This window comes from Cucumis melo, chromosome 11 (assembly GCF_025177605.1).
Source record: "Cucumis melo cultivar AY chromosome 11, USDA_Cmelo_AY_1.0, whole genome shotgun sequence".
Taxonomy (NCBI): domain Eukaryota; kingdom Viridiplantae; phylum Streptophyta; class Magnoliopsida; order Cucurbitales; family Cucurbitaceae; genus Cucumis; species Cucumis melo.
In genome coordinates this window covers 3,005,249-3,029,746 of record NC_066867.1, presented here as the reverse complement: position 1 = coordinate 3,029,746, position 24,498 = coordinate 3,005,249, and the positions used below count along the sequence as shown (strand labels likewise).

General features: G+C 33.4%; 1 protein-coding gene across 1 annotated transcript; it reads left to right on the top strand.

Annotated features, from left to right (window-relative positions):
* Positions 1–4,468: 4,468 nt before the first annotated feature.
* Positions 4,469–13,952, top strand: LOC103497293 (uncharacterized). Its single transcript, XM_008459423.3, has 10 exons — positions 4,469–4,943; positions 5,040–6,537; positions 6,744–8,180; positions 8,403–8,770; positions 9,068–10,692; positions 11,137–11,575; positions 12,079–12,241; positions 12,834–12,937; positions 13,281–13,372; positions 13,487–13,952. The coding sequence occupies exons 1-10, from the start codon at positions 4,726–4,728 to the stop codon at positions 13,561–13,563; spliced, it is 6,021 nt and encodes a 2,006-aa protein (XP_008457645.3). The 5' UTR covers positions 4,469–4,725; the 3' UTR covers positions 13,564–13,952.
* The last annotated feature ends 10,546 nt before the right edge of the window (positions 13,953–24,498 follow it).

Here is a 24,498-nt window from a genome sequence, read left to right as displayed (position 1 = left end):
ATTATTTCATATCTTATTAATGCCTAATCAAATCATTAACTCTTTAATGAAATTAGTGGCCTTCAATTCATAATCAGCTGCCACATTTCCCATTAACGTTAATTAATAAAGTAATTAGTCAAAGGGGCATTTTGGTCATTTGACCAACTTAAAGTCAAAAGTCAACTTTTTGACTTTTTACTAATTTTCCTGTCTTGACTAATTCTAACCTCCCGAGTATGAATCCGTATTCATTTATCTAAAATTCAAATCTATTTGAAAATAAATCCGGTCAAAGTTCAAAATCAACATGTTGATTTTTTTTTACCGTTCTCTAAACTTTTCAAGCTTTTAAATATGAATCTATATTCATATTTATTTAAATCATATTTAAACATAAAACTTAAAGTTTATTTCTATCGACTTATATCTTATATATTTGTCGGTTTCTCTCTCTCATCTTTATTCGAACAATTCAAATTACTTCAACATACTTGTTCTTAGTTGAATCCATATGAGCTAGTAGAGGAACCTAATGGACCTATAGATCATGGGCTCCAACGATTCGAGATTAACTGGCTAAACTCTTTTAGACCAAAGTTAATCAACATTCGTTAACTAAAGAGTCATTCCACTAAAGACTATTAGTTGCACTCCCCTCACTATAGATATATTTCTGTCTACTTGATATAACCATAATGGGTAAGTCGATCCTTCACAGGTTGTTCGTAATCTTGGTTGGGTCAAAATACCGTTTTACCCTCGAGATTACATCTTGCTCCTTAAGACCCACTGATCCACTATTAAACAATTGGTTTAAGGTCCAACCTATAAACCAGAATCCTTCTCGGGTCAATGAGAAGGTGGGGCCCCTTGTTCAAAACTTGGATTCAGTCCTTAAGGGAACAACCTATCTATTATCCCATAAGTGAGTAAGAGTGAATTCCATTTTGCACCCTATGTCCCTAGCTATCCACTCGGTCTTATCTCTGAAATGAGAGACTTATTGGGCCAGTGATGTTGAGCTGCCCTTACCTATGTAGATCTAAAGGATACTACCGAATGAACAGAAGTTCATATAGTTAGCTCAGGATTAAGATTAAGTTACCTAGGTCATCATAATTGAAATAGTCAGTTTATAGTTTACGGTGTTATAACTAAAAGTGACTACTTCGTGGTTCTAGTCTTATGCAAACCATTTACATAGGACGCCCCCACTCTCATGTCTCTACATGAACGATTCAGGATTACATCGTTTGTACTAACTACGGAGCGGGCCGCATCCATAGTGTTTATCCAGAATAAGGCGCCCAACCTTATTCATACACTATAGACCATTTGGGCTATTAACTTGAACTTAATCCATGTTTATGTCTTTACATAAAGTTCAAGTATATATGACAAACTTGTAAATAGCCTCGGGACCTTAAACTTATTGGTTTTAAGATTATAGTATTCAATAATAATTTTTATTGAATCAAATAACAAAGTATGAGTTTTAGGACACAAATTCTAACACATATAACCTTTCAAACATTCATATCATCTATAGAGATGTTCATTTTCCATGTGAAAACCATTCATTGGCGAAATACAATTTTACATGTGAGAATCGTTTACATACAATCATTCGTTTATAAGGATCACTCACAAAATACTGTCTTCACTCTTTTCTTCTCTGTTTTCACCTTCCTCTTCTCGCCTAGCGGTTCCTCTTAACCAGTCATTCAACACTAAAAACTTTTTCTTGACAATTTATCAAAATGTTAACATCTCATGCCCTTTTTCTTTCGACCTTTGGTTCTATTTATATGACATTTCACATCAACGAGTCATTTCCACGCTTTACACGTGTCCCTTCCATTTCGTTGTCTAAGCAGCCAACCCAAACTTGGCATGTAAGTTTAATGTCAGTTACGAATAGACACTTTCCTTGAGACACCAACCTTACCTCCTTGGAAAGCTAAACTCCTTATCGTCTGACTCTCTCCTCAGGAAGCCACAGAAAATTTACTTCGACTCAGAGGGTTGTCCATTCACCTTATATAGATGTCCAACTTCTTAAGAAAACGCTTACCTCATTGCGACCATACTTAGGTGCAAGCACTTCTCCTCGCGTCACTACATCCAATACCTAGTTCTTAGTATTTGTCACGACCTTCTTCCTTGCCAGCTAATCTCATGGTGTTGCTTACTCTAGCGCAATAGCGTTTAGACTTAAAGGCTTCTTTCACCTCGCCTTATCTTTTATCGCATCATTCTTCAAAGAATGCCTTTTATCAACACTTTGTCCAACACAACTCTTATCAACAGGGCTCTTCTTCAACAGAATTCCCTTTTGGATTCGGGTCTCACTATACAATTGCTTACTTTCATTTAAAATAGATATCATTGAGACATCAAAGGATCAAATGAATGAGACTAAGATTAGGGTTTTTTTTTTAAATAGAACAAAACGTAAAAAATATTTACATCGTATAGAACAAATTTAAAAAGGAAAAAAGCTTAGAAACCTACAATGTGAAATAACAAAAATATTCTGTTATTAATCGGGTTACATACGTGCACGAAAAGCTTGGTACATGATCATTCAGATATTGGTATAGAATCGTTCAGCCTTGGTAAAACGATCTTGGGACATGATATTTGTACCAAATTACCAAATACAAACAATCTTGTACTAAATCTAAACAATCTTGGTACACAAACTTGTACCAAATTTAAATGAAATGATCGCATATCAATATCTAAACGATTTTGATATAAGATCTTGTACCAAATCTCTAAACGATCTTGGGTACACAATCTTGTTGTGTTCCAAATCTCTAAACGATCTTGGTTACCCAAATGTAAATGCGTAAAAAAAAAAAAGAAGAAAGACGATGGAAAGAAATCGCAGCCAAAAAGAAGAGGAAAAGTAGAAAGACGATGGAAAGATTAAACGACATAAATAAAGAATTGAAAAATAAGAAAGATGATGGAAAGAAATCACAGAAAATAAAAAGAGAAAAGAAGAAGGAAAAAATCGCATGGGAAGACGGGGAAGACGAAATAACGGGAGAAAAACGAATCACGAGGAAGAAAAGAAAGATGGAAGGGCAAACCTAAAATATTTAAAAAATGACTAACTTTATTGGCTTTGTTACATGGACTATAAATAGTTTACAATTTTGTTACATTTATGTAAGTTTCCTAAAGAAAAAACTAAAGAAATTTGTTAATAAAAAAACAATGATGTTAATTTAATAAGGACAGATTTTTTTAGGACTGTAATTTGGAGATCGACCTATTTAATATATACTACTGACAACAATACGTGCTAGGTTTTATTAAAAATTTAAAATATATTTTTTAAAAAAATATTTTTATATTTATATCCTACTTTTATCTTTATACACTTATTTAGAGTTAAAAAATATCATAAAAATTATGGTAATAAATTATTTGTTTAATAGACATATTAGGTATTGTAATATATACAATAAATCAAACATTTTTAATGATATTTTCAAATACATATATTATATTTTTCATTATGTTCTTATTAAAGTATAATTTTTTATAAAATATTTTATACATAATACAAATACACACAGTAAAGTAAATTATTAGAACAATAAATTTTTAAATGGAAAAAAAGTTTGTTGAAAGTATGTGTTTTTTTTTACATATTGCCAATAATCTTTTTTATACTAATAACCATAAGTTATTAATTATCTATTTTTTTAAGACAACCTACAATTACAAAATACAATAAAAATAAATTATAGAATCATCCCTTCATCTTCACGTGATAAAACAAGTGCAAAGACAATTTTCAAATCAAATCGCTATATGTAGTCAAAATACAATTACCATGAATAGCAATTAATTGGCATCGCCATGATAAAAATCTTGCTCACTATTTGTCGAATAGGAAATTTTAAATAAACTATTCTTGATATTACTCTTACTTTAATCAACAATGCTCCATACAAAAATCTCTATTAATTTTGCTAGCTAGTGATTGTTGGTGCCTCATTTATTTATTTTAGTTTTTATCTCAATGGATTGGTTACTACATGACTTGATGCTTCAATGGCGTGATCTCAAACATTTTCATATTTCTATATCGTTGTCTGTCATTACAGGTTCGAGAGAATGATATTTTTCAATTAGCATAATGAGCTTTATGTAGTGAATTAAATTTGCAGAATGAGAAGAGACCTTAAATGTAAAAATTTATTTATTTATTGTTGATGTGAATTGTCTAATTAATTTTAATCAGTGGATAATTTTATAAAAATAAAAAATTAATTAAAATCACTTTCTAAAAAGAAAATAAAAATTTAGAAAGCTACAAGTTATTGAATTTTTATTTAACAAATTTTAAAATCGACAAAATTATAACTTTGACAAAAAATTTCTCTCTATAGATCATTTTATACACGGTATAGATATATGTATATATAAATTTCACGAAGTGAGTCTTCTTTTATATATTATTAATATTAATTAAAAGAAATGAGAGAAATAGTGAGTCTTCTTCTTCGTGAAATCGTCACTCCCTCTCTTCCTCTCCTTTAGTTGACGCCACCTCCCAACCGCCGTTGCGCCGCTCGACTCGCACGACGAAGACCAGCAAGCCTCGCCGTCCGCTATCTGAAGCTAACAGCCCTCGGGTCTTCGTCGTCCAGCTCGCACGCACCTGCCATTCGCGACCAAGCAGCCACGAAGAGTGAAGAGTGAAAAGAGAAGAATTCAAAGATGAAGAATGAAAAGAGGAAGCTAAAGAGTCCTATACAAACCATGAGGCCTGGCAAGTCTGCTCGAGTTTTTATCCCAATGGAGGTGGAGGTTGATGAAACAGAACGGGTACAGAAGTTGAAGCATAGAGAAGTGTCTCAAGAGTCTGAAGAAGGTTGTCCATGGAGGAACTTGGAATTGATTTTGCTTGTTCAGAATAAAGACATTGACGAACAAATGTTTGTTTCTTCACACCTTAGCTTTGGTTAAATTCCTTAGTTTTGCCTGGAACCATGGTAATTTTTTGTCTAATTATATTCGGTGTTTGGGTGCAGGAAAGTCGAAGCAGTTTTCAGTTTTGTAAACTTGAAGTTGAAGGAGAAAGATAAATATTATGATACGGTAAAAGTATCGCGCTTGATAATTTTTCTCAGTGATTGGATTCATTCATTGTTGATTTCGTCGAAAAAGAATGTAAAGAAGGATGCTGCAAAACATATTGTTTTTGAGCCATGCTTAGATTATAGATGTTGGGAGGTTTTTAAATTTTGTTTGGAAGAATCCGTGAAAACACACACCACTTTGAATCTCTCAAAAAATCTTTTGCATGCCTTCTGTTTTGTTATAAGGCATGCAATATCCTTGCTAGTTGCTTCGTTGGGTTCAAAAGAAGAGTTATTTGGTGGGGATTGTTTCAAGTTGTACAATATTGTGCTTGACTGTGTTTCTTTAATCTTTTCTACCCACTTGGGTCTATCCAATGAGAATTTAGATGTTTGGATTTCTATAATTGAAGCAGCGGTTGAGTTTCTTCACATAATTTATGTAAATGGCTTAGAAGGTGGAGATGTAGGCATTTTTGCTATTAAGTTTTCATGTATGATGCTTGAGCCTTTTGGTAAATTTTTGTGGATTCACCCTACCAAGAAAACCGGATTTCACAATTTTGTCAATAAGCTTTTGGAACCATTACTGCAATTATTGCATGACATAAGCCTTAAACCTGATGGATGCAATCATTGTTGGACAAGAAAATTGATGAATTTACTTGAAGAAGTTTTATCCCATGCTTTGTTTCATACTGTGCATATCGATGGATTTTTGTGCTTACATGGTTCAGAGAAAGTTATGAAATCCCATGATGAGAAATTTGAAGAGTCTAAAGCACATATTAGGAGCTACCATAGACATTTATTTGATAAAGTGCAAAAACTAGTTGCAGGAAAGAAGTTTTTGGCATTGGGTGCAATGGGAGAATTGTTTCATGTGCTTGTTGTAAGGGTTAAAAAGGTGAGAGGGGCTTCAATAGAAATAAGGAGGTCCCTTTTTGAGTTTTTTGTACAGATTTTGGATCCTTTACTTCAGACCATAGAACTCATTAGCTCCGAGATTCAAGTGGGATCGACCTTGTCAGATGTTCATTGCTTACTCAAATCAATAAATAATGTACTTGCGAGTTTTATGAAGGAAAAGGTGTACTTGAGAACTGAGGATAATTCTGAAGGAACTTGCCATAATTTCTTAAAAAAGGTGTATGATACAATAAAGTTGATTTCCTCTCATTTATTATTATTATCAAGACTTGAGATAGAAGACAATATAGACCTAGAAGTCTTTGTTTTAACAGCAAATGAGATATTGGTGACTCTTGGTTATCTTCTGGAAATCGAATATGATGTGATTGGGAATGATTTGGTGAGCTTATGGATGCTGATCCTTTCTTACTCTGCTTTTAATGTTTCTTTCACAAGCATATCTGAACAACACTCGTTAACAACCAAGATTCAAGAGCTTGGATGTCAACTGGTTGTGTTATATGGTCAGCTGCGGCAGGTTAGTATTAAGACTCTGAATTATCATCTGAAATTTGTCTTGATTTGTTGTCATGTATTTCCCTATTATATTTTTTTTTTGTTATATAACTTGGTTTGATATTTTTTTACTTAATCTAAAACTTTAATATACAAAACCATGGTCACTCCTCTTTTTTTTTTTTTTTAATATATGTATATATATTTTTATATATTTGCTTATTGTAGGTCAACATCAGTATTTTTGCTCTATGTGAAGCTATGAGGGCAGTGATATCAGATGAATGTGAAACTGAAAAAGGATATGCTAACTTTATGACTTCTTTAGGCCATGAAGCTTATGAGAAATCAGTTGGGATGTTACTTTCTTCCCAAGAAATAAAATTTGCAATTCATAAAGCGATTAAATATATACCGGAAGGGCAAGCTAGTGGAATTGTTCAGCAGTTAACTGAGGATGTGACGAAGACTTTAGGATGGTTGAAACGGTGTAATATGAACTTGATTATAAGAAACAAGACGGGGGGATCAGATATGCAATCTGTGCTTCTTGGGAAAGGGTTATCTGAAATATATTCTCTGATGTTGGATTCACTAATGATCACATCAGGGAATGCTTCCCAAGTTGGAACTTTGATTGCGAACTTGGTTTCAGTCATACGTCCTTGCATGAGTAGATTAGTTGGACTAGAGTCAGATGGTGCCAAAGCATTCTTCGTTGCTGTCATGGGAAAAACATGGGAGAACTTGGTTGCAAATGAAGAAAATTGTCTCGGATCTGGAGTGACTAGTCATTGGGTCTTTGTTTTCTTCTTTCGCTTGTACATGTCCTGTCGGAGCCTGTACAGGCAAGTAATTAGTCTGATGCCCCCAAGTTTGTCTAGAAAGATGTCAGCAGCAACTGGAGACTCATTCATGGCCTATTCTGCTTGTGATTGGATGCAGAAGACTGATTGGAGTGATGAAGGATATTTTTCATGGATAACTCAATCTTCAGCTTCTGTTCTTGTTATTGTTGAATCTGTTTGTAGTCTTTATCATCAAAGCACCAACGTTGGTTGGTACTCTTTAATTTATGTCTTGCTTATCATGGTTCTTCAGAGGTTAGTGGATTTGAATAAGCAAATAAGTTCTCTCGAGTATTTGCACCAGAGAAGTGAAAATTTGATGCAGGTTGAGGTCCTTAGTGATGATGACTTGTCAGTGTTACAGAAAAAGATAAAAAGGTTTGGAAGGCTTGTCTCTGTTTTGCGAAAAGAAGCAGAAGATCTTACTGATTTCATGATGGGGCATTTATCTTTAGTAGCTAAACGTCGAATTTTGAAATCAACCAAAAGCAATGCAACTTCAAATGATAAATCTACTGAAATGCTTAGTCATATAGATGAATGGGACTTTAGTATTTATAACGTGAATAAAAGGTCATTTCCCACAGCTGTTTGGTGGATTATTTGCCAGAATATTGATACTTGGGTGAGTCATGCTGCTAAAAAGAAGTTAAAAATGTTTCTTTCTTTCTTAATTCCTACGGCTCTTCACTTCTTAGCAAGCAATCATGCTAATATTGGAACACAACAAACCTGTGGATATCGGCAGCCAAAGAAAGTGTCTCTGCAACAGATTTCATCAGCTGTTCTAAGTGATCCCATCTTTTATGAACACAGAGTAAGACGCTAAAACAAATACTACTCACCCTCTCAGTTTCTTTGTATTTCAAGGGAAAAAATGAACATTTTATTCTTTAGTTATGGTTTGAACATGATTGTTGATGTCTTTCGAAGGTTTCATTGCCGTCAATACCTTCTGACTATCTAAGTTTTTTACTAATTTCTTAGTGTTCATGAAGTTTATAATATCACGTGATGGTAACATTGTCTATTCTACTAGTTTGTACGCAGGTTTATGCCATCAAGATTTTGTCGTGAGTTGAAGTCTTCATTATTATCGTCGTTTCATGATTTGAATAGAAGTTTGGCTGATTGGATGGAGGTGATAGCCACACTCGAGAGATTAACTATAGGTGTTTGCAGTGGCAAACGCACTCCTGATGATAATGCTCTCCTTGCAAAAGCAGTTAATCTTTCTTCTGATATGTTACACACAGAAGATTGCAAGTTGAAGGGTGATTCATCTGAAAGCAATGTGAGAATTAGAGATTGTCAGCATCTGATTAACCTTTTATGTCTGATGCCAATGGGAAATATGAGTTCAAGGTCCTTTTCCCTTTATACGACTCATGTTCTTGAACTTGAAAGGTATGCATTTTTCGTGTCTTCGTTGCTCTTTCTTCCTATTAATGGTGCTGCAGATGTTTCTTACTTTGCAGGATAACGTAGAACTCACTCTTATACTGTAAGACACTTCTTGTTGTATGTCATTGTTTTGATATCAATGCTATTAATTAGACAATAAATAGTCGAATAACAAAACAATCTCAAGTGAATCTTGGAAGCTGGTTTGTTCTGTAGTTTCTTGGAGTGTCATAGTTTAGAGCCTCTTTTTTTTTTTTTTTTTTTTTTTTTTTTTTTTTTTAATTTTCTTTTGTTTTCCAGGATACTGGTGAATGCTTTATTAGATAATCAGACTGCTCTATGTTCAAATCAATTTGAACTCCTCAAATTGTTTGCATCTTGTCGGAAGGCCTTGAAATATATATTTATGGCTTACTGTGAGGCTGATAATGGACAGAGCTCATCTGTTCCAATTCTATCTGAAAATCAATTTCCTGTTTTATGGCTTTTCAAGTCTTTGTCTCTTGTTAATCAAATTCAAGAAGTCTCTCCAGAAGGTACTGACAGACAAATTAAGGACATCATCTTTTCATTGATGGATCATACATTATACTTGTTTTTAGCAACTAGCAAATATCAATTTAAGGAGGCACTCTGCATAATTGTAAATGACAACAAACCCTCCAAGGAGCAACACCAGGACGTGTGCCAAGAACTAAATGATGGGGATGATTTATGTTTAGATTCCATTCACAGTGTAGAAGTATGCAATAGTGCTATTCAAATGAGTAACAGTTTGAAGGAACAGGTGGAGAGTGAACTTATCTCTCTGAAGAAGTCTAATTTTCCAATTGGAGATTCTAAAAATAGAGCCGATATTTGTAAATTTAATTCTCTAGCTTCTTGCCTTAATGGATTTTTATGCGGCCTAGCATCTGTTGACCATACTGATTTGAGGAATGGTAACCATCGTATGAGATCAATGAAGTTGAAACGTGAATATAGTTCTGAACTGAACAATTGCATTAATTCAATTTCAGAATTATTAGGCCTCATCTTGGAAATGTTTCTTGATAGAGATAGTCAATTGCCGAAAAACTTGTGTGATTATCAAGCACTTCAAGACCTAGAATCTTCTTATTGTGATGATGACAGTGAAAATGTTACCAAAAAAAGGAAAAGGTTGAAATTGGAAAACAAAAGCAGTTTTGCTTCCATTCTCAACGATGCTAAGTCAATTGAGATGCAGTTCTTGAATCAACCCCTTTTGCGAGGTCTGCTGCAAGGTTTCTACCCTGAAGTTAATTTTGCTCTTAAGCAGCTATTTCTTGCTGCTTCAAGAATTCTGAGATTGCATAAGCAATATGATACCACTCCTTTGTCATCGAGTTCTATGACCATCCTAATTGGCATTTCCAGATTCTTGTTGCTTGAATTTGTGGATATGGTTGATGTGCCACAACCATTTTTGCTTGCATGCTTAGATGGTGTTTTAAAGTATTTGGAGGAATTAGGCCATCTGTTTCCTTTTGCTGATCCCGTGCGGTCCCGAAACCTATATTCTGAACTTATAAATCTACATTTAAAAGCTGTTGGAAAGTGCATTTGTCTACAGGGAAAAAGAGCTACATTAGCATCCCATGAGACGGAGTCCACTACAAAGACTCTTGATGGAGAATTTTTTAAAGAATCATCTTTTCCTGGAGTCTACTGCATGGATGAATTTAAAGCTTCATTGAGAATGTCATTCAAAGTGTTCATAAGGGAAGCCACGGAGTTGCATCTCTTATCTGCAGTTCAGGCTATAGAGAGAGCAATAGTTGGAGTACAGGAAGGTTGTACATCGATATATGGATTATATTCCGAAAGTGAAGATGGGGGAAGGTGTTCCTCTATTGTTGCAGCTGGTGTTGAATGCTTGGATTTGGTACTTGAATTTTTTTCAGGTAATTTTTAATCAACATGTCCATGTTTGTTTTATTTTCTTCTTAATGAAAGTTGTTTTTATTTTAAAAATGAAAATTTGTACAGTGTGCTTTGTTTTCTTGACGGAGTTCTCATGATTCTTCTTTACTGCCCCTTTAAATGGATAGTCTTACTAAGTGTCCATAATGGCCACCTAACTAGGATATGTCCAACAAGTTTCTTGACACCTAAATGTTGTAGGTTTAGGCAAGTTGTCATGAAAGAAAAGTGGTTTTAGCATGTCTTATAGGGTTTATGTTTTTTTTTTATTTGTATGTTACTTTACCATGGTCTCATATCAGCATTATCTGTATGTAGAAGTAGGAGCAATTAAACTGAAAGGTTATTATCATGTATTCTTTCTGTGCACTTTTCTTCCAAATAATTTCGTTATGCAACTTAATTTTCTTCTTTTTCTTTTTTAGGACGTAAATGCATGGGTGTGATTAAAAGACACATTGAGAGTTTAACTGCTGGTCTGTTGAGCATAGTTCTACACTTGCAAAGTCCGCAAATTTTCTATGTAAGAATGATTGCCTTGAAAGAAAGGAGTGATCCAGATCCGGGATCAGTTATTCTTATGTCTATTGAAGTTCTTACAAGAGTTTCAGGGAAGCACGCTCTTTTCCAAATGAACGTTTGGCAAGTTGCACAGTGCTTACGCATTCCTGCTGCACTTTTTGAAAATTTCTCTCTTAAGCTCCCAGGAATTGCCACTGAATCAGAATGCTCGTCGATCTCAGCTCAGGAAACCTCCTGTGTAGTTGTAACCACGAGTAATTCTACTATAGACAAACAATTCAAAGTAGATCTTTTTGCTGCCTGCTGCCGCTTATTATACACTATTCTCAAACATCATAAAAGGTATGATTTAGCATCGAGAATTTAGTTGTAAAGGTAACTATTGGAGTCTGTCTCCGGAGAGTGTTAATATTTGTCCTTTGTTCAATCATTTTCTATTGGTGATTTAGTCATGCTCAATGATTGGATACATGACTAGTTTTATTATGTTTAATCCTTGAAATATGTTGTAGTTCATTTAACTACATAAAGTACAACCTATTCTAGTTTTAACAATTGAATGTAATCTTGTCTTGTCAAGCTAGAAGCATGAAAATAGTTTCTTTTTGATGTTTTAAGTTGATATAACTACAAATAAGTCCAGCACCTTGATATCACTCCTCTAGTAATTCGCTGTGATCTTTTGTAGATTGCTGTAACTGTTGTTATTTTTTTCTCCTCTGTTGTACGTGTGTTTTATGTTGCTTGAATCAAATTGATGTCGGTTGTAGGTGTCAATTTTTATTCTTTATTGTGCCTTAGCGTAAAACCTGTATTTCTCGAACTAATTTCTTGATTGTTCATAGTGAGTGCAAGCGTTCCATTGCTCAACTACAGGCATCAGTGTCTGTTCTTCTTCAATCCCTTGAAAGTGTCGATCCAGACCCGAAATCTATGGGTGTTTACTTTTCATGGAAAGTAGAAGAGGGTGTAAAGTGCGCATCTTTCCTCCGAAGGATTTATGAAGAGGTTTGATATCTCCATCAATGTTCTGTTAATATCTATTTATGACTTGTGTTCCACAACCTAAATAGCATCAGCATTTCTGTAATTCTCCTCTCATTGCCGAGACCAATTCTTTTCTGCTTACTGCAATCAACTCTTCATACATTCAACAGCTTTTGATCAAATTCTTGTGTGTGGTTTTAAATGTTCAAGTTTTTTACTTTGACCAATCTTGTTCTGGAATTAGTGTCATTGGGGACCCTTATACTATAATATAATGTTCTGAGCTACAATGAGCATTTAAGATGGACGGCATTCATTTGCTTTTCAAAAATGCTATGGAGTCCATGTATTCTTTCCCATTCTCCGTATATGTTATTTGTGAACTTTCCAATAAACTTGTTGGAATTTTTTTTAATGACAAATGATCTTGTGGTCGGTTATGCTGTTGAAATGTTTTCTCAGTCCGGCTAAGTACCCTTGGTAGTTAGATAGATAATTTAAAACTTCCCTTATAGTTTTCAGAGTTTCGCTCTGATACTAAATGAAGTTGTTTTCATTTGTTTCATGTTTGTCTGTTCAAGTGACATAACCCTTTTCTGTTTCCACAACACAGATAAGACAACAACGGGATATTGTAGAGCGACACTGCTCCCTATTTCTTTCGGATTACATTTGGGTTTACTCGGGACATGGTCCCTTAAAATCTGGCATTAAAAGGTTTGGATCCTTTTTACTTCTAAGAATTTTTTTATTAAATTATAGCTCTACAGTCTTCCTAATATGTGTAGTCTTCCTTCTAAATATATATATGTGTGTGTGTGTAGTCTTCCTAATGTATGTAACTTATCCATTTGTATTAGTCTTCTTAATGTATGTAACTCATCCATTTGTCTTGGAATAAACAGTTGTTGAATTGTTAAAAAGTAAAACTATTGGGGAAGTTAATATGCCGTATTCTTTGAACTTTTTCCGAATTTGATAAGATTTTGATTGAGCACGTTGCTAACGTCGGACAGTGAATGCTTAACTCAATATCGTAAATTTGACAATTCTACTGCAGGGAAATCGACGATGCATTGAGGCCTGGTGTCTATGCACTTATAGATGCTTGTTCAGCAGAGGATCTTCAATACCTTCACACTGTATTTGGCGGTACGTATTACTAAATTGATATGATCTGTAGAGAAGTAGAAACACCGAATTTTTAAAGGACAAAGATGAATATGCAAAAGGTTAACATTACTAATTTTTGTTTGGTTTCTGCAGAAGGTCCATGTAGAAACACTTTGGCAACTTTGCAGCAGGATTACAAACAATTTTTCCAATATGAAGGAAAAGTATGATTCTAATATAATACAGAAATCATTCTTTTATATCTTCATGAGAAACGAGAGATTGTATCCATATCATGCCACAAAAAAACCTCAAAAGGAGTGGCTGTTTGATTGGATAACATTGCCTAACACAGAATTCTGAGGTAAAGTTAATGTATAACACAGAATGCCTTAACCATGGCTGAATATATGTGTAAATAAAATTTAAAAACTCAGTTTTCCTTTTCCTTTTTTCTAGTAATGTAATCTATTTTATGTTATTTTTTACATTGTATATTACATAGCAGTTTTTACTGCAGTTTTGTCTAATTATAATTTATATACCTCTGGGGGTTTGTCATCGGTCTCTAAATTGTGAAGTTTATTTATTTTCTTCATTGAATTGAATTTTTATTGCATTTTGTTTCTTGAACTTTTAATTGAAATATTTTAGACTAATTGTATATTTAATATTTAATCTCAATTGTGTATTTAATGTTTAATCTCAGTTCTCATTTTAAATTTACAAGGCTCAAATTTGTATTCGTTTAAATAGTTAAGTGAACTAATTCAGCTGTAACTTAACACAACTTTTTATATCATATGTAGAAGGTTATCAATTCTACGTTTTCACAAATGTTGTACTTAACTTGTCATTTGAGACAATTTAAGGTGTGTTTGGAATACCTTTCAAAAATAAGTTATTCCAAAAAAAATATGTCCAGTCAACTGTTGTTCTTCAACGCATTTCGGGAAGAACTAGCTAACTTTGGGTAGAAGTGGTATTTCACCCCTAACAACAATTCATTCGTTGATTCTTCAACATTAGTCGGTTCGGACCTTAACTTAGTTTCACCTAAACTTCATCATGGTCATGGATAGATCACCCATGTTCGGGTCCATAAGCAGTGAAAATTGTCTCACGAAGACTCGTTTTCGCTAAGTTCCTTTAACTAAGCCATTGTTATGAGTCGTCGGCTCATTCTTCAACAGGCACATAGTCAGAGTCCTGGTCTCCTCTCACGAAGTGTTATGCAACAACTTAAAATCTTTTGAAGTATATTTTAACCCATTTTCGTTTTTGGAAAATCATTGTTACTTACTTTATCTTTTGAAATTAATATTATTATAGATCATAAATTTTCTTTTGAAATTAAAATAGATTTGCTTTAAAACTAATGTCGAAAAAATTCAATCTTTTTAAAAGTGGCTTAATCTCATCGGATGTGAACTTAAAAAAAAAAAAAAAAGAAGCAAGGTTAGATGTTGACCCCATAAAATTTTCTCTCACTTGGGTTTTTGTTATGAATTTCGAAAAATTATTAATCAAACCTTCCACTTTTTGTATATGCGGAAATAAATACATCTAAATAGAAGTTAAATTATATTTGTTAGCTTTGGCCTCTATAACTTTACAAATAAAAAATTTATTGCTAGGCTTCTAAATTCAAGTTCTATCAATTCACTAATCAACCCAACACAAACTTTTTTTTTTTTTTTGGGAAAAGATAAGTGACAATGCGACTGAAGAATTACACGAGAAAAAAATTAAAGACTCGGACCATAGAAGATAAGGAGAAAAACAATAAGAGAAGTCGATTGCTCCTCCATAGCCTTTGAAGGTAAACAGTGATGTAGGATAACCAACTTGGAAGAGGTAGTTATTTAAGTTTTATTAAGGTTAAAGTACTATTTCGGTCCTAAACTTTGTATCTTGTTTTATTTGGTTTCTATATTTTTAAAGTCTATTTCAATATTTGGATTTTTGAAAAAAAAAAAACTCACTTTGATATCTATAGTTAATATTTCGTTAAAAATAATGATGTGACTTCCATATTTGGATTGTTAGTCTTTATATTAATTAAACTGGTAAATAACCAAATATTTTTGTTGATTTATTCCATAAATATTTTTTGCCAATAGAAAAACACAATCAACATTTTTGCAAATAAACCAAATTAAAAATTAATTATTATTTTTTCTCCAAAACTTAAAAATCTCCTGCAACCCCTCTTTGCCTTCTCACCTTTTATTTATTTCTTTTTCAAATTGGAATTGGAATTTTGGAGCAAAGCATAATAAAATAGAACTAACATATCGATCCATAAATAAAACAATTACAACACAGGTATAAAATGAACTATATATTTGAAACCAAAAAGAAAAGAAAAAATTGGGAGAAAAAGAAAAAAAAAACACTCAATGAATCACAAAAAAGAAGAATTTGTACACGAAAAAATTGAATCTAGCATATGAATTAAAAAAGTGAAATAGAATGACAATTTGTCAAAATAATGGCAATCAAAATCTTAAAGTTAATGCGACTTTTTAAGTTTTTTTATAAAACATCAAATTACTATCTAACATTTAATTAAAAATTAAAATCTTAGATTATTGAATGTTATTATTTTATTTGGAATCATAGTCATCTAAATATAAAAGTCACTTCATCATTTCATTAGAGAGTTAGCAGAATCTTAAGAGCATGGATTAGAATAAGCTAATTTTAAAAGTTCAGGAATTAAAACAAATATTTTTAAAAAGTTCGAAGAGCAAGCTAGAACAAAATTTAGAATTTTTTGGACAAACTTAAATATTTAGAGTTTTACTGCGAATGTATGAAATTGTTAGATACAACAATAAAAGTTTATAGATTTATTCTATACAAAATCAAAAGTTTAAACTCAATTTGTCGTATTTTATTTTTGTAAACTAAACTTATAAATAACCCTTTTCGTTTTACGTTTTTTTCTTTTTGTTTTGAAAACTAAATTTTCTTTACTTTTTAGTCTCCAAGTTTTGATGAAGAAGTGTTTTTGGTCCATAAGTTTTAAAAATTGACCTTTTTAGTTCTTAGGTTTATAATAATAGACTCATTTGATTTTTGAGTTTTCAAAATGTACCTTTTTAGTCCATGAGTTTTAACAAATAAGTTAAAAGGCCCTAAAAGTATTTTATTTTTTTATTTTTAAAAAATAATTATACGACATTTAAAATTTGAAAAAATAGGTTTAGAGTATATGATTATTAAAAGTTATTCTTCTAATTTAAAATGTTTAAAATGTCATATAATTATTTAAAATAAAAATAAAGTTATTTAAGGGGTATTTTAAATATATTTTTAAAAATTCGGGAACTAAAAATGTACATTTTCAAAACTTGAGAACCAAATTAGTTTATTCTTATAAACTTGGAGATTAAAAATGTTTGACTTTAAAACTCACAGAGGAAATGCACGTGTTTATCAAAACCTATGAACCAAAAAGGTAGGTTTTCTTTTTACTTTTTGTCCGCATTTTCAAAAACTAATCAAAGTTTTGAAAAATGAAAATCCAACTTAACATATTTTTCTTTAAGAACTTGTTCTTGTTTTTAAAATTTGACCAAAAATTTTACCATTTCTACTTAAAAAAATATATGCATATAAAAAAATTGAAACAAAATAAGTTTAGAATCCATTCTAATTTACTTTAAAAAAATGTTTTTAAAAAACAATATTCTTTGAACCTCTATTTACTTACTCCGTTCGGGGCCTTTCGAACTTGAATCTCTAGCCCCTACTTTTTGACATCCTTCCCAGGGAGCATGTAAACCCCCGTATTGCACTTCGGGTCGGATCGATCGGCTGAAGCATAAGAAGAGAAATCGGCCGAGGCGCGAAGCGAAGCCGTAGAAGATTTCTCTCGTAGGACCCACGGGGCGGTAAGGATAAGGAATATGAGTCCGTACCTTTTCAAATCAAGAAAAAAGACGGGAGAGTAGGATCATACGACAGCAATAGGAGCTGTAGAGGCAGGTTAATAAGGAGAGGTTGAAAAGAAGAAAGCCTAGAGTAGAAATGGAAGATCTCTCAGACTAAAAGAACTAAGGACCCGTCCGAAGACCTCCTTACCCCAGACGGCGCTTACCCGAGAGGCGAGTTGGAGCCCTTATTTCAGTCAGACAGCACAAAGGCTCCCCGGGAAGTCGATCGAGAGAGGTTTGAATAGCCCGACAGCTGCTCGTGTACATTAGGCTCGGGAATCGGAATGAGAACTCAGTTTGCTCACTCCTGGCTGCAAGAACAAGAAATAGAAAATCAGAGGTCAGAGACAGTGGCTTTGGCTGTGACTAATCAAGAGTCCGAGGTTAGTTTCCCGTATGTCAAGGTAGAGACCGAGTTTCAGTCTTCCATCCGACATCCTGATACACCAATAGACCGGCAATGAGTTCAGGAAAGAAGGAGGATTATGATTCCCCTGCCTGACCCTAAATCAAGGCCTTTCCCTGATGAGATCAGATGCACATGCGTGGGGACCGTACGAGACTGACTTATGGTGGGAGTTTAGTTTGTCCCAGAACTCTCTTTGTACCAAGGAGGGATCTGACTCGTTCATCGTATACAAGAAAAAGAATCTTAGCTTTGAAAGAAGAAAACTCCAACAGCCTCATCTCCAGCAACTCGAAAAAAAATAGCCACTACTATAACGAGAGAAAGAAGGCAAGCCACATCGTCTCTCAAATTCTTTGAGCCTCTTCCTACGCGGGTACAGATCCTTCTGATCTCTCCCAGCGAAACTAATAAGAAGAGACAACGGAGAAGGAGTCTTCTTCCTTGCCGTAGGGTTGGAGAAGGATAGGCTTTCGTACTTATTTTAGGTTTAGAGGAAAGGCATCAAAATTCAATTCCTTTCCTCTCAAATTCGTCAATATTCTTTCGGCTATTTTTTGGTCCGAAGGACTTGTTTATATCCATATTCATCTGCCCTTATTTATTAATGTTAATGAGACGGCTTTTCTCTTGATTTTCACCCTGGATCTCCGGCCTTTGTTCATTGAGGCGGTCCCCCTCCTCGATCTATGCTTGGCTTGCAACTCGAGCCGTGGCACTTATTCTCATCTCTCAGCCCGAAGCTTTCCGTCCTGAGTTGAAGCTAACTTATAAGTGTAAAGGCCCCTCATTCAAAACCGAAAGGCGGTCTGTCTAGTAGAATTCCTTCGTTGCACTCCTTCAAATTCAAAGGATAAGGACTCTCATATTACATTGATCCTCTCCTATATCTGAAACGTAGAGTACCTTCGCACCTTGAAGATTTGATATGGATTTCTGACTCGTCCTACGTAGCTTAATTAGGCCTATTCAAAGGCGAACTTTCAGTCCCTTTTCACATTCTTTGAGCGTCCTTCGGACTTGTTTATTCTACCATATTAATCTTTGAGAGTTGCTGGCTGTGAGTCGAAAGACCTCTTTTTGGTGTGAGCTTTCTCCCATTATTTCTTTTCTTTCTCAGGTGGGTATAAATGCCTTGCCTTTCTTACTGGTCTTTCAGGCACTATCTACAGACTATCGAAAACAAGAAAAGGATCTGGGCCTAGAGAAAAGATGCCGATGCCTTGGAAGCATTGATCTCATTTTTGCTTTGACTTTGTGGGGTTCAGGGATTGAGTTAGGAAGCCAAAAAGACTGATTTGACCTATATACAGATTTTCCTCTCCCAAAACTATGAAGGTATTAACAACCTGCAAAAATCTTAGTTAGCTAAAAAAATCTGAGCTTCGTCTTTCAAAGTTAGCTCAACTGAGCTAGCAAAGAGCTCGAAAATAGAGGAAGCTAAGCATGCAGTCCAGTCACCTACGGAGAAGATGGTGAAGCGAAAATCTGTTCTATCCTTCGTGTGTGGGCAACCCCCACGTAGCGCTTATTACGCCTCTTGGGCTCTCTTCGCTCTATCGCACCATTTCTTGGTGTAATTCCCTCTTCTTTCTCTCCTTGTGGCTATTGAGGCCTTCTACCGCGGAGTGGGCCTAGGCCTCATTGATTTTCTTTTCTGACTTTCTTCTTTGAACTGGATTTTTGAAGTCTCGCCTTATATGTCCCAATTCTCTTTGATTTCATTCCCCATGTGCATTCCTTCTCCTTGTTCATTGATGAATTTTGAGTGGAATTCATGATCCGTCCTTATTCAAAGAAGATCCCTGTCCGGAGGATTTATCCGGAGGACTATCCATATTAACCTACGGACCAGAAAGTCGAACTCTCATCAAAGTCTGTTCATTTCTTTGATAGGCTTGATTCTTTCATTGCCTTTTCCCGTCCGAAGGACCAAGCTTTTTTGACCTTTTTTATAGGACTTTTTCGAATCTTTCTATTGAACGAAAATAGAGAAAAAAATCTTGCATTTTCTTAGTTTTTCTCATCTTTCTATATAACGAAAATAGAGTGAAAAATCAGGCATTTGACTTTCAAAGTTGCTACAAAGTGGTTTGCTCTCCTTATCAGTCGAGCCCTAGCTTTTTCTTCATTTTCGCTAAGAAAAAGATAAGAAGAGAATCTTTAAGGTTCATATGGATTTCGTCTTTGAAGGGCTCCTTCGTCGAATCTGAAAATATATTTTAAAAACTATTTTGAATAACTTTCAAACGAGAAATATTTCATTTTAAATTAAACACTTGAAAATGTAATCTAAATATACTTTAATTTTCGATTTTTGAATAAGTAAAAAGTTTACCAAAAAGTTATCTTACACTTTTGAAATTAGGACATAGGAGAACTTCACAGGGGACTTCAAATTTCACCATCCATTAACCTCTAAGTTCGAAATTAGTTAACCCCTACCGCTTTTTCCCAACTTTTTGTCCTACACCTTCTGATGTCAACTAACATTCTCAATTACAAATGGAATTCAAATTAATTTGTGTTCTAAAAATTCGAGAGGAATTCTTAGAGGTGAAAAAGAAAATGTCAAAACTAATTAGTAGAAGTCTCTATTGATGATATATTTCTATCGATAAATTTATATCATTCATTGTTTATAGGCAATACATTTTTATTAATATCTATCACTTATAAACATTTGTATACTTTTATCAACATAAACGATAAAAGATATAGAAAATTTTACTATTACTTGTAATTAGTTTGATTTATTTTTCGATACTTAACATGCCCTTGAAACTTAATTTAAAATAAAATTCAAAAAATGTGAGGTTCCAAGAAACATAGAAATATCATCAATGGTATGAATGTAACTCTAAAACTTAGAAGCTAAGCTTAGAAATTTCGTTCTCTTATAAACAAAATACCTTTGAAAAGAAAAGTACGGACTCAAACTTCACACCGCCACCGGTCTACGCTATAAATACTCACTTCTCTCTCTCTCTCGCTTCCACTCCTCCCTGTTATCTTCCATTTTTCAAACCTTTCAACCTCCTCTCTAAAGTTCCCCATTGTCCACAGTTCAAAGATCCTGAAAAATGACTTATTGCTATGGATGTAAACCTCGCCCTTCCGGTCCTCTTCCCGGCCCTATCCTTCTGCTTCTCGCCGTGGTTTTCATCTTGATCGCCTTGTCCTCCCTTTTCCCCTCCGAACCAATCGACTTCTCCGAATTTCAAATCAATTGGCCTCTTCTCGCCGTTCCCATTATCATTCTTGTTCTTGTTCGTTGTTTATCATCCATGGATTCTTCACCCAGGTACTATGCTTGCCCTTGCAATCGTGGCTGGAAGATGAACTGTCGGTGCGGCCATGGCAGCGCGTGGTAACTGCTAAACCTAATTTAATTCAAAATTCGTTTCATCGTATACGTAATCGTTGTTGTTAGTGTAAATTTATAAAGAGGATGAGATTGTGATACGAAAATTGTGATGATCGTATTAAAGGATTATTATGATCGATTGATATGTGACGGTAAGGATTGAATAAGATGTATATGAAATTGAATTACGATGATCATGTGTGTTTGTTTGTTTGTTCTTATATTACATGTGAAGCGTAAATTTTTGTGATTTGGGGATAATCAATCAACTCTTAGACATTGAAGTTTTTTGAATTTGCAAGTGATAGTAAATCCTGCAAATCAAATCAAGAAAATCATTCCACCACACCTTGAAACAAATCCTATCAAACATTCTAGAGACCAAATTAAACTATCTGTCACCTGATAGTTGTTCACGGAGCAATTCGAGCATACCCGTAGCTCCTTAATTCAAACTTCGAACTTACATGTTATATCGATTGAAAAATTGTCACAAATTTTACTCTTATAAAACAAACACTTCATCCAGAATTTTATTCTACATCTCATACCAAAATTATTTTGTTAAAAACTAAATCAAAATTTTCTTTGAGGAAATAATTATGGATGAGTTAAATAAACAATTTGTTCTACTAAGATTTGCTAATGCAATTAAAAACTAAAGTATTAGGACTCGATTTACTAGAATTAAGTGTTAAAATCGAATTAAGATTTTTATACATAATCAAAGTACTTCCATGTCCATCAACCATATATTAAAATAATTGTGTTATTAATTTATTAATGTAATCATCTTTTGGTAGTACGAGACTTTTATACTCTATTCTTGATAAAATATATTATTATATCGATAACTATAAAGAATTTATTTAAAAAAATCAGTATTTGATAATTATAAAAATCAGTATTTGATAATTATAGCTTTAACGAATAATGAAAAAAGTAGATTTTTTAATTGACAAAAAGTGGATCTCTTAATGTAAACATTAGACCTTCTTAAACCATATGTTTTAATATAATTCATATTAAATTATCAAATCAATTGATTCAAAAATTTATTTATTTATTTTTTTTTTTTGAAAATGAGGTTGAACTAAACTTGATATCGAAGCTAATTGGCAATGAGTCAATTCAATCACATTCAACAAGAAAGAAAAGTTGGTATGAGGAATAATGATAAAATAAAATTAAAGTTGAAAAAAGGTGGGTGGTGGATGGACAATAGACTCAATTGGACATTAAAATAATGGATATGTTGGTAACGTTTGAGTGGTTCATAGAAAGTTTCTTCCTATTAATGCACCATTGGAAACTCCTATCACAATTTTATTAAATGAACAGTTCTCTTTTGGTTTGGAAATATATATAATCTTTTAAAAAGACAAAATATTTTCTATCGTTAATGTATTTAGAAATTTGTCAAATCAATCCTGGTTCAATTAATATAATTATACAAAGTGTATTTGAAATCATGAGGTTTGTTGTCTAAATTCTTTCACTTTATTTGTATTAAAAGGTAACGGTGTTAAATCTCTGATCTCTTATTATACTTCTTAAAAGATATATACATAGTGAAAATAGAGAGGCATCGATTCTTCCTCAAACACATTTCACATAAATTTATATAAAAAAAAACCCTACAATCATATTGGATTAGGTAAACAAACAAAAGTGGGATAATGATAACAAATATCCAACGAATGTCTTATTGCATTAATCTATTTGAATATTGTTAAGGGATTTAGTCCTCCATACCTTTGATTTGAGATGGGTATAGAGATATATTTGTTTTACATTGTATGCAATATTTCTTTTTAAAATAATTGGTTGTGATTATCACGTAGGATAATTTCACCTTTACAAATAATTGATTTTATTAAGAATTTTTTAGAAAATTACAGTAGTTTTAGAAACTAAACTTACATATGATAAAAATTAAACCGTTAAACTCGTACAAATAATTGGTAAATTCTATAGTAGGTAAGTTTGAGGGTCCAAGTCTAATATTCCAATTTTTATAATTGGAAGCACAAGGATATAACAGCGAACACTATTTAGAGAAAAATTTTGTAATTTAAAATTATCATGACATTATTCATACGTTAATAAACCGCACCATAAGGTTGAAAATTACATACTCATACCATGCATATCACAAGCTTTGTAAGATTAGTCTGATTTCAATGGAATGAGGATTGATAATAAAGCAAAACCAGAATGAGAAGGACCAATATGGCAATAGTCCAAGGCGAGGCACCTCGTTGAGCCAACCCGGTTGCCGATCGGCGAAATCCGAAGTTGATAAGTCGACCGGAGGAATATGAATACATGAAGAAAATAACGAAGATGGGCAACAAGAAAAGAACCAGCTGGAAATTTCTATTCAGTTGAGCTTCATGGCCAGCATTGAACTGAGAAAACCATAGCAAGACAATAACAATGCCAAAAATGATGAGCAATTGAATTGGTGGAGAAGAAACAGAGCCTAGGGTTTGGTCTGTGCCTGTCAATCCTCGTTTCCACTCTGGACCTCTTCTTTTTGGATAAAAAAAATCCATTTCTCACTTGAAAATTCTATAGTGTCATGAAATAGAGATAGAGGGGGACTATAATATTTGGTTGCGTTGGTTTTGGGATATATTCTTTGAGTGTTGCCTCAGCATAAGGTCATTAGGCTCCGTGGACTGATGCCTATTGGACACTCAAGTTCTTGATGCCAAGTTTGCATTTATATTAAGTAATAAGATCCTTTTTCCATCTCAAATTATCTGTGTTCTTCAAAAGGTAGAATAAAACACAGATCATTTGAGATGGAAAGAGGATCTTGTTACTTAATTAAACACTGATTATGAGAATAGAACAGACATAGGAAACTTATTTTCAACCATCTCTCATGTATTCATGGTTCGGTTTGAAACCAGAAAAGTCGATTTTAGATATATACTAAACACTGTGTTTGTTAGCTCCCGAATTGAACCAAATAAATGACAAATACTCATTTGATTTAGTTCTGATTTCAGTTTTGTACAACTGTCGTACATTTTTAAGAAATTTGGAAGTATACACCCAAACAGTTCAAATCATTTCAATTTTTCTGGATTAACAAATAGAAACAGTTATGTTTGATTTTCAAATCGAACATTGAACCTTACCATTTAAAAAAATGGACTCCTCACCATTTTAAACCCTAACAAACCAGTACTTCAATTTTTTTAAACCCTAACAAACCAGTACTTCAATTTTAAAAAAAATAAAAAATTTCAGTTCGGCTCGACTCGATGAGATCAGTTTAATCAATGCCCCTAGTCTACAAATGTAAAGACTACTGTGAGAGGTTTGAACCTTGACAGTGAATGAAAAACATGAACATTACCCAACACTTCCTGAGTCTCAATTTTTCTCTTGCTCTCTTTTTCCCCAAAGTAAAGATTGTAATAAACTTCCTGAG

Excerpts from the sequence above, each read along its gene's own strand:
- LOC103497293 (XM_008459423.3), top strand. The coding sequence starts at position 4,726 with ATGAAGAATGAAAAGAGGAAGCTAAAGAGTCCTATACAAACCATGAGG. Across the intron at positions 4,944-5,039 it reads AAAGACATTGACGAACAAAT|GAAAGTCGAAGCAGTTTTCA; the intron begins GTTTGTTTCTTC and ends GTTTGGGTGCAG. Across the intron at positions 11,576-12,078 it reads ATTCTCAAACATCATAAAAG|TGAGTGCAAGCGTTCCATTG; the intron begins GTATGATTTAGC and ends GATTGTTCATAG.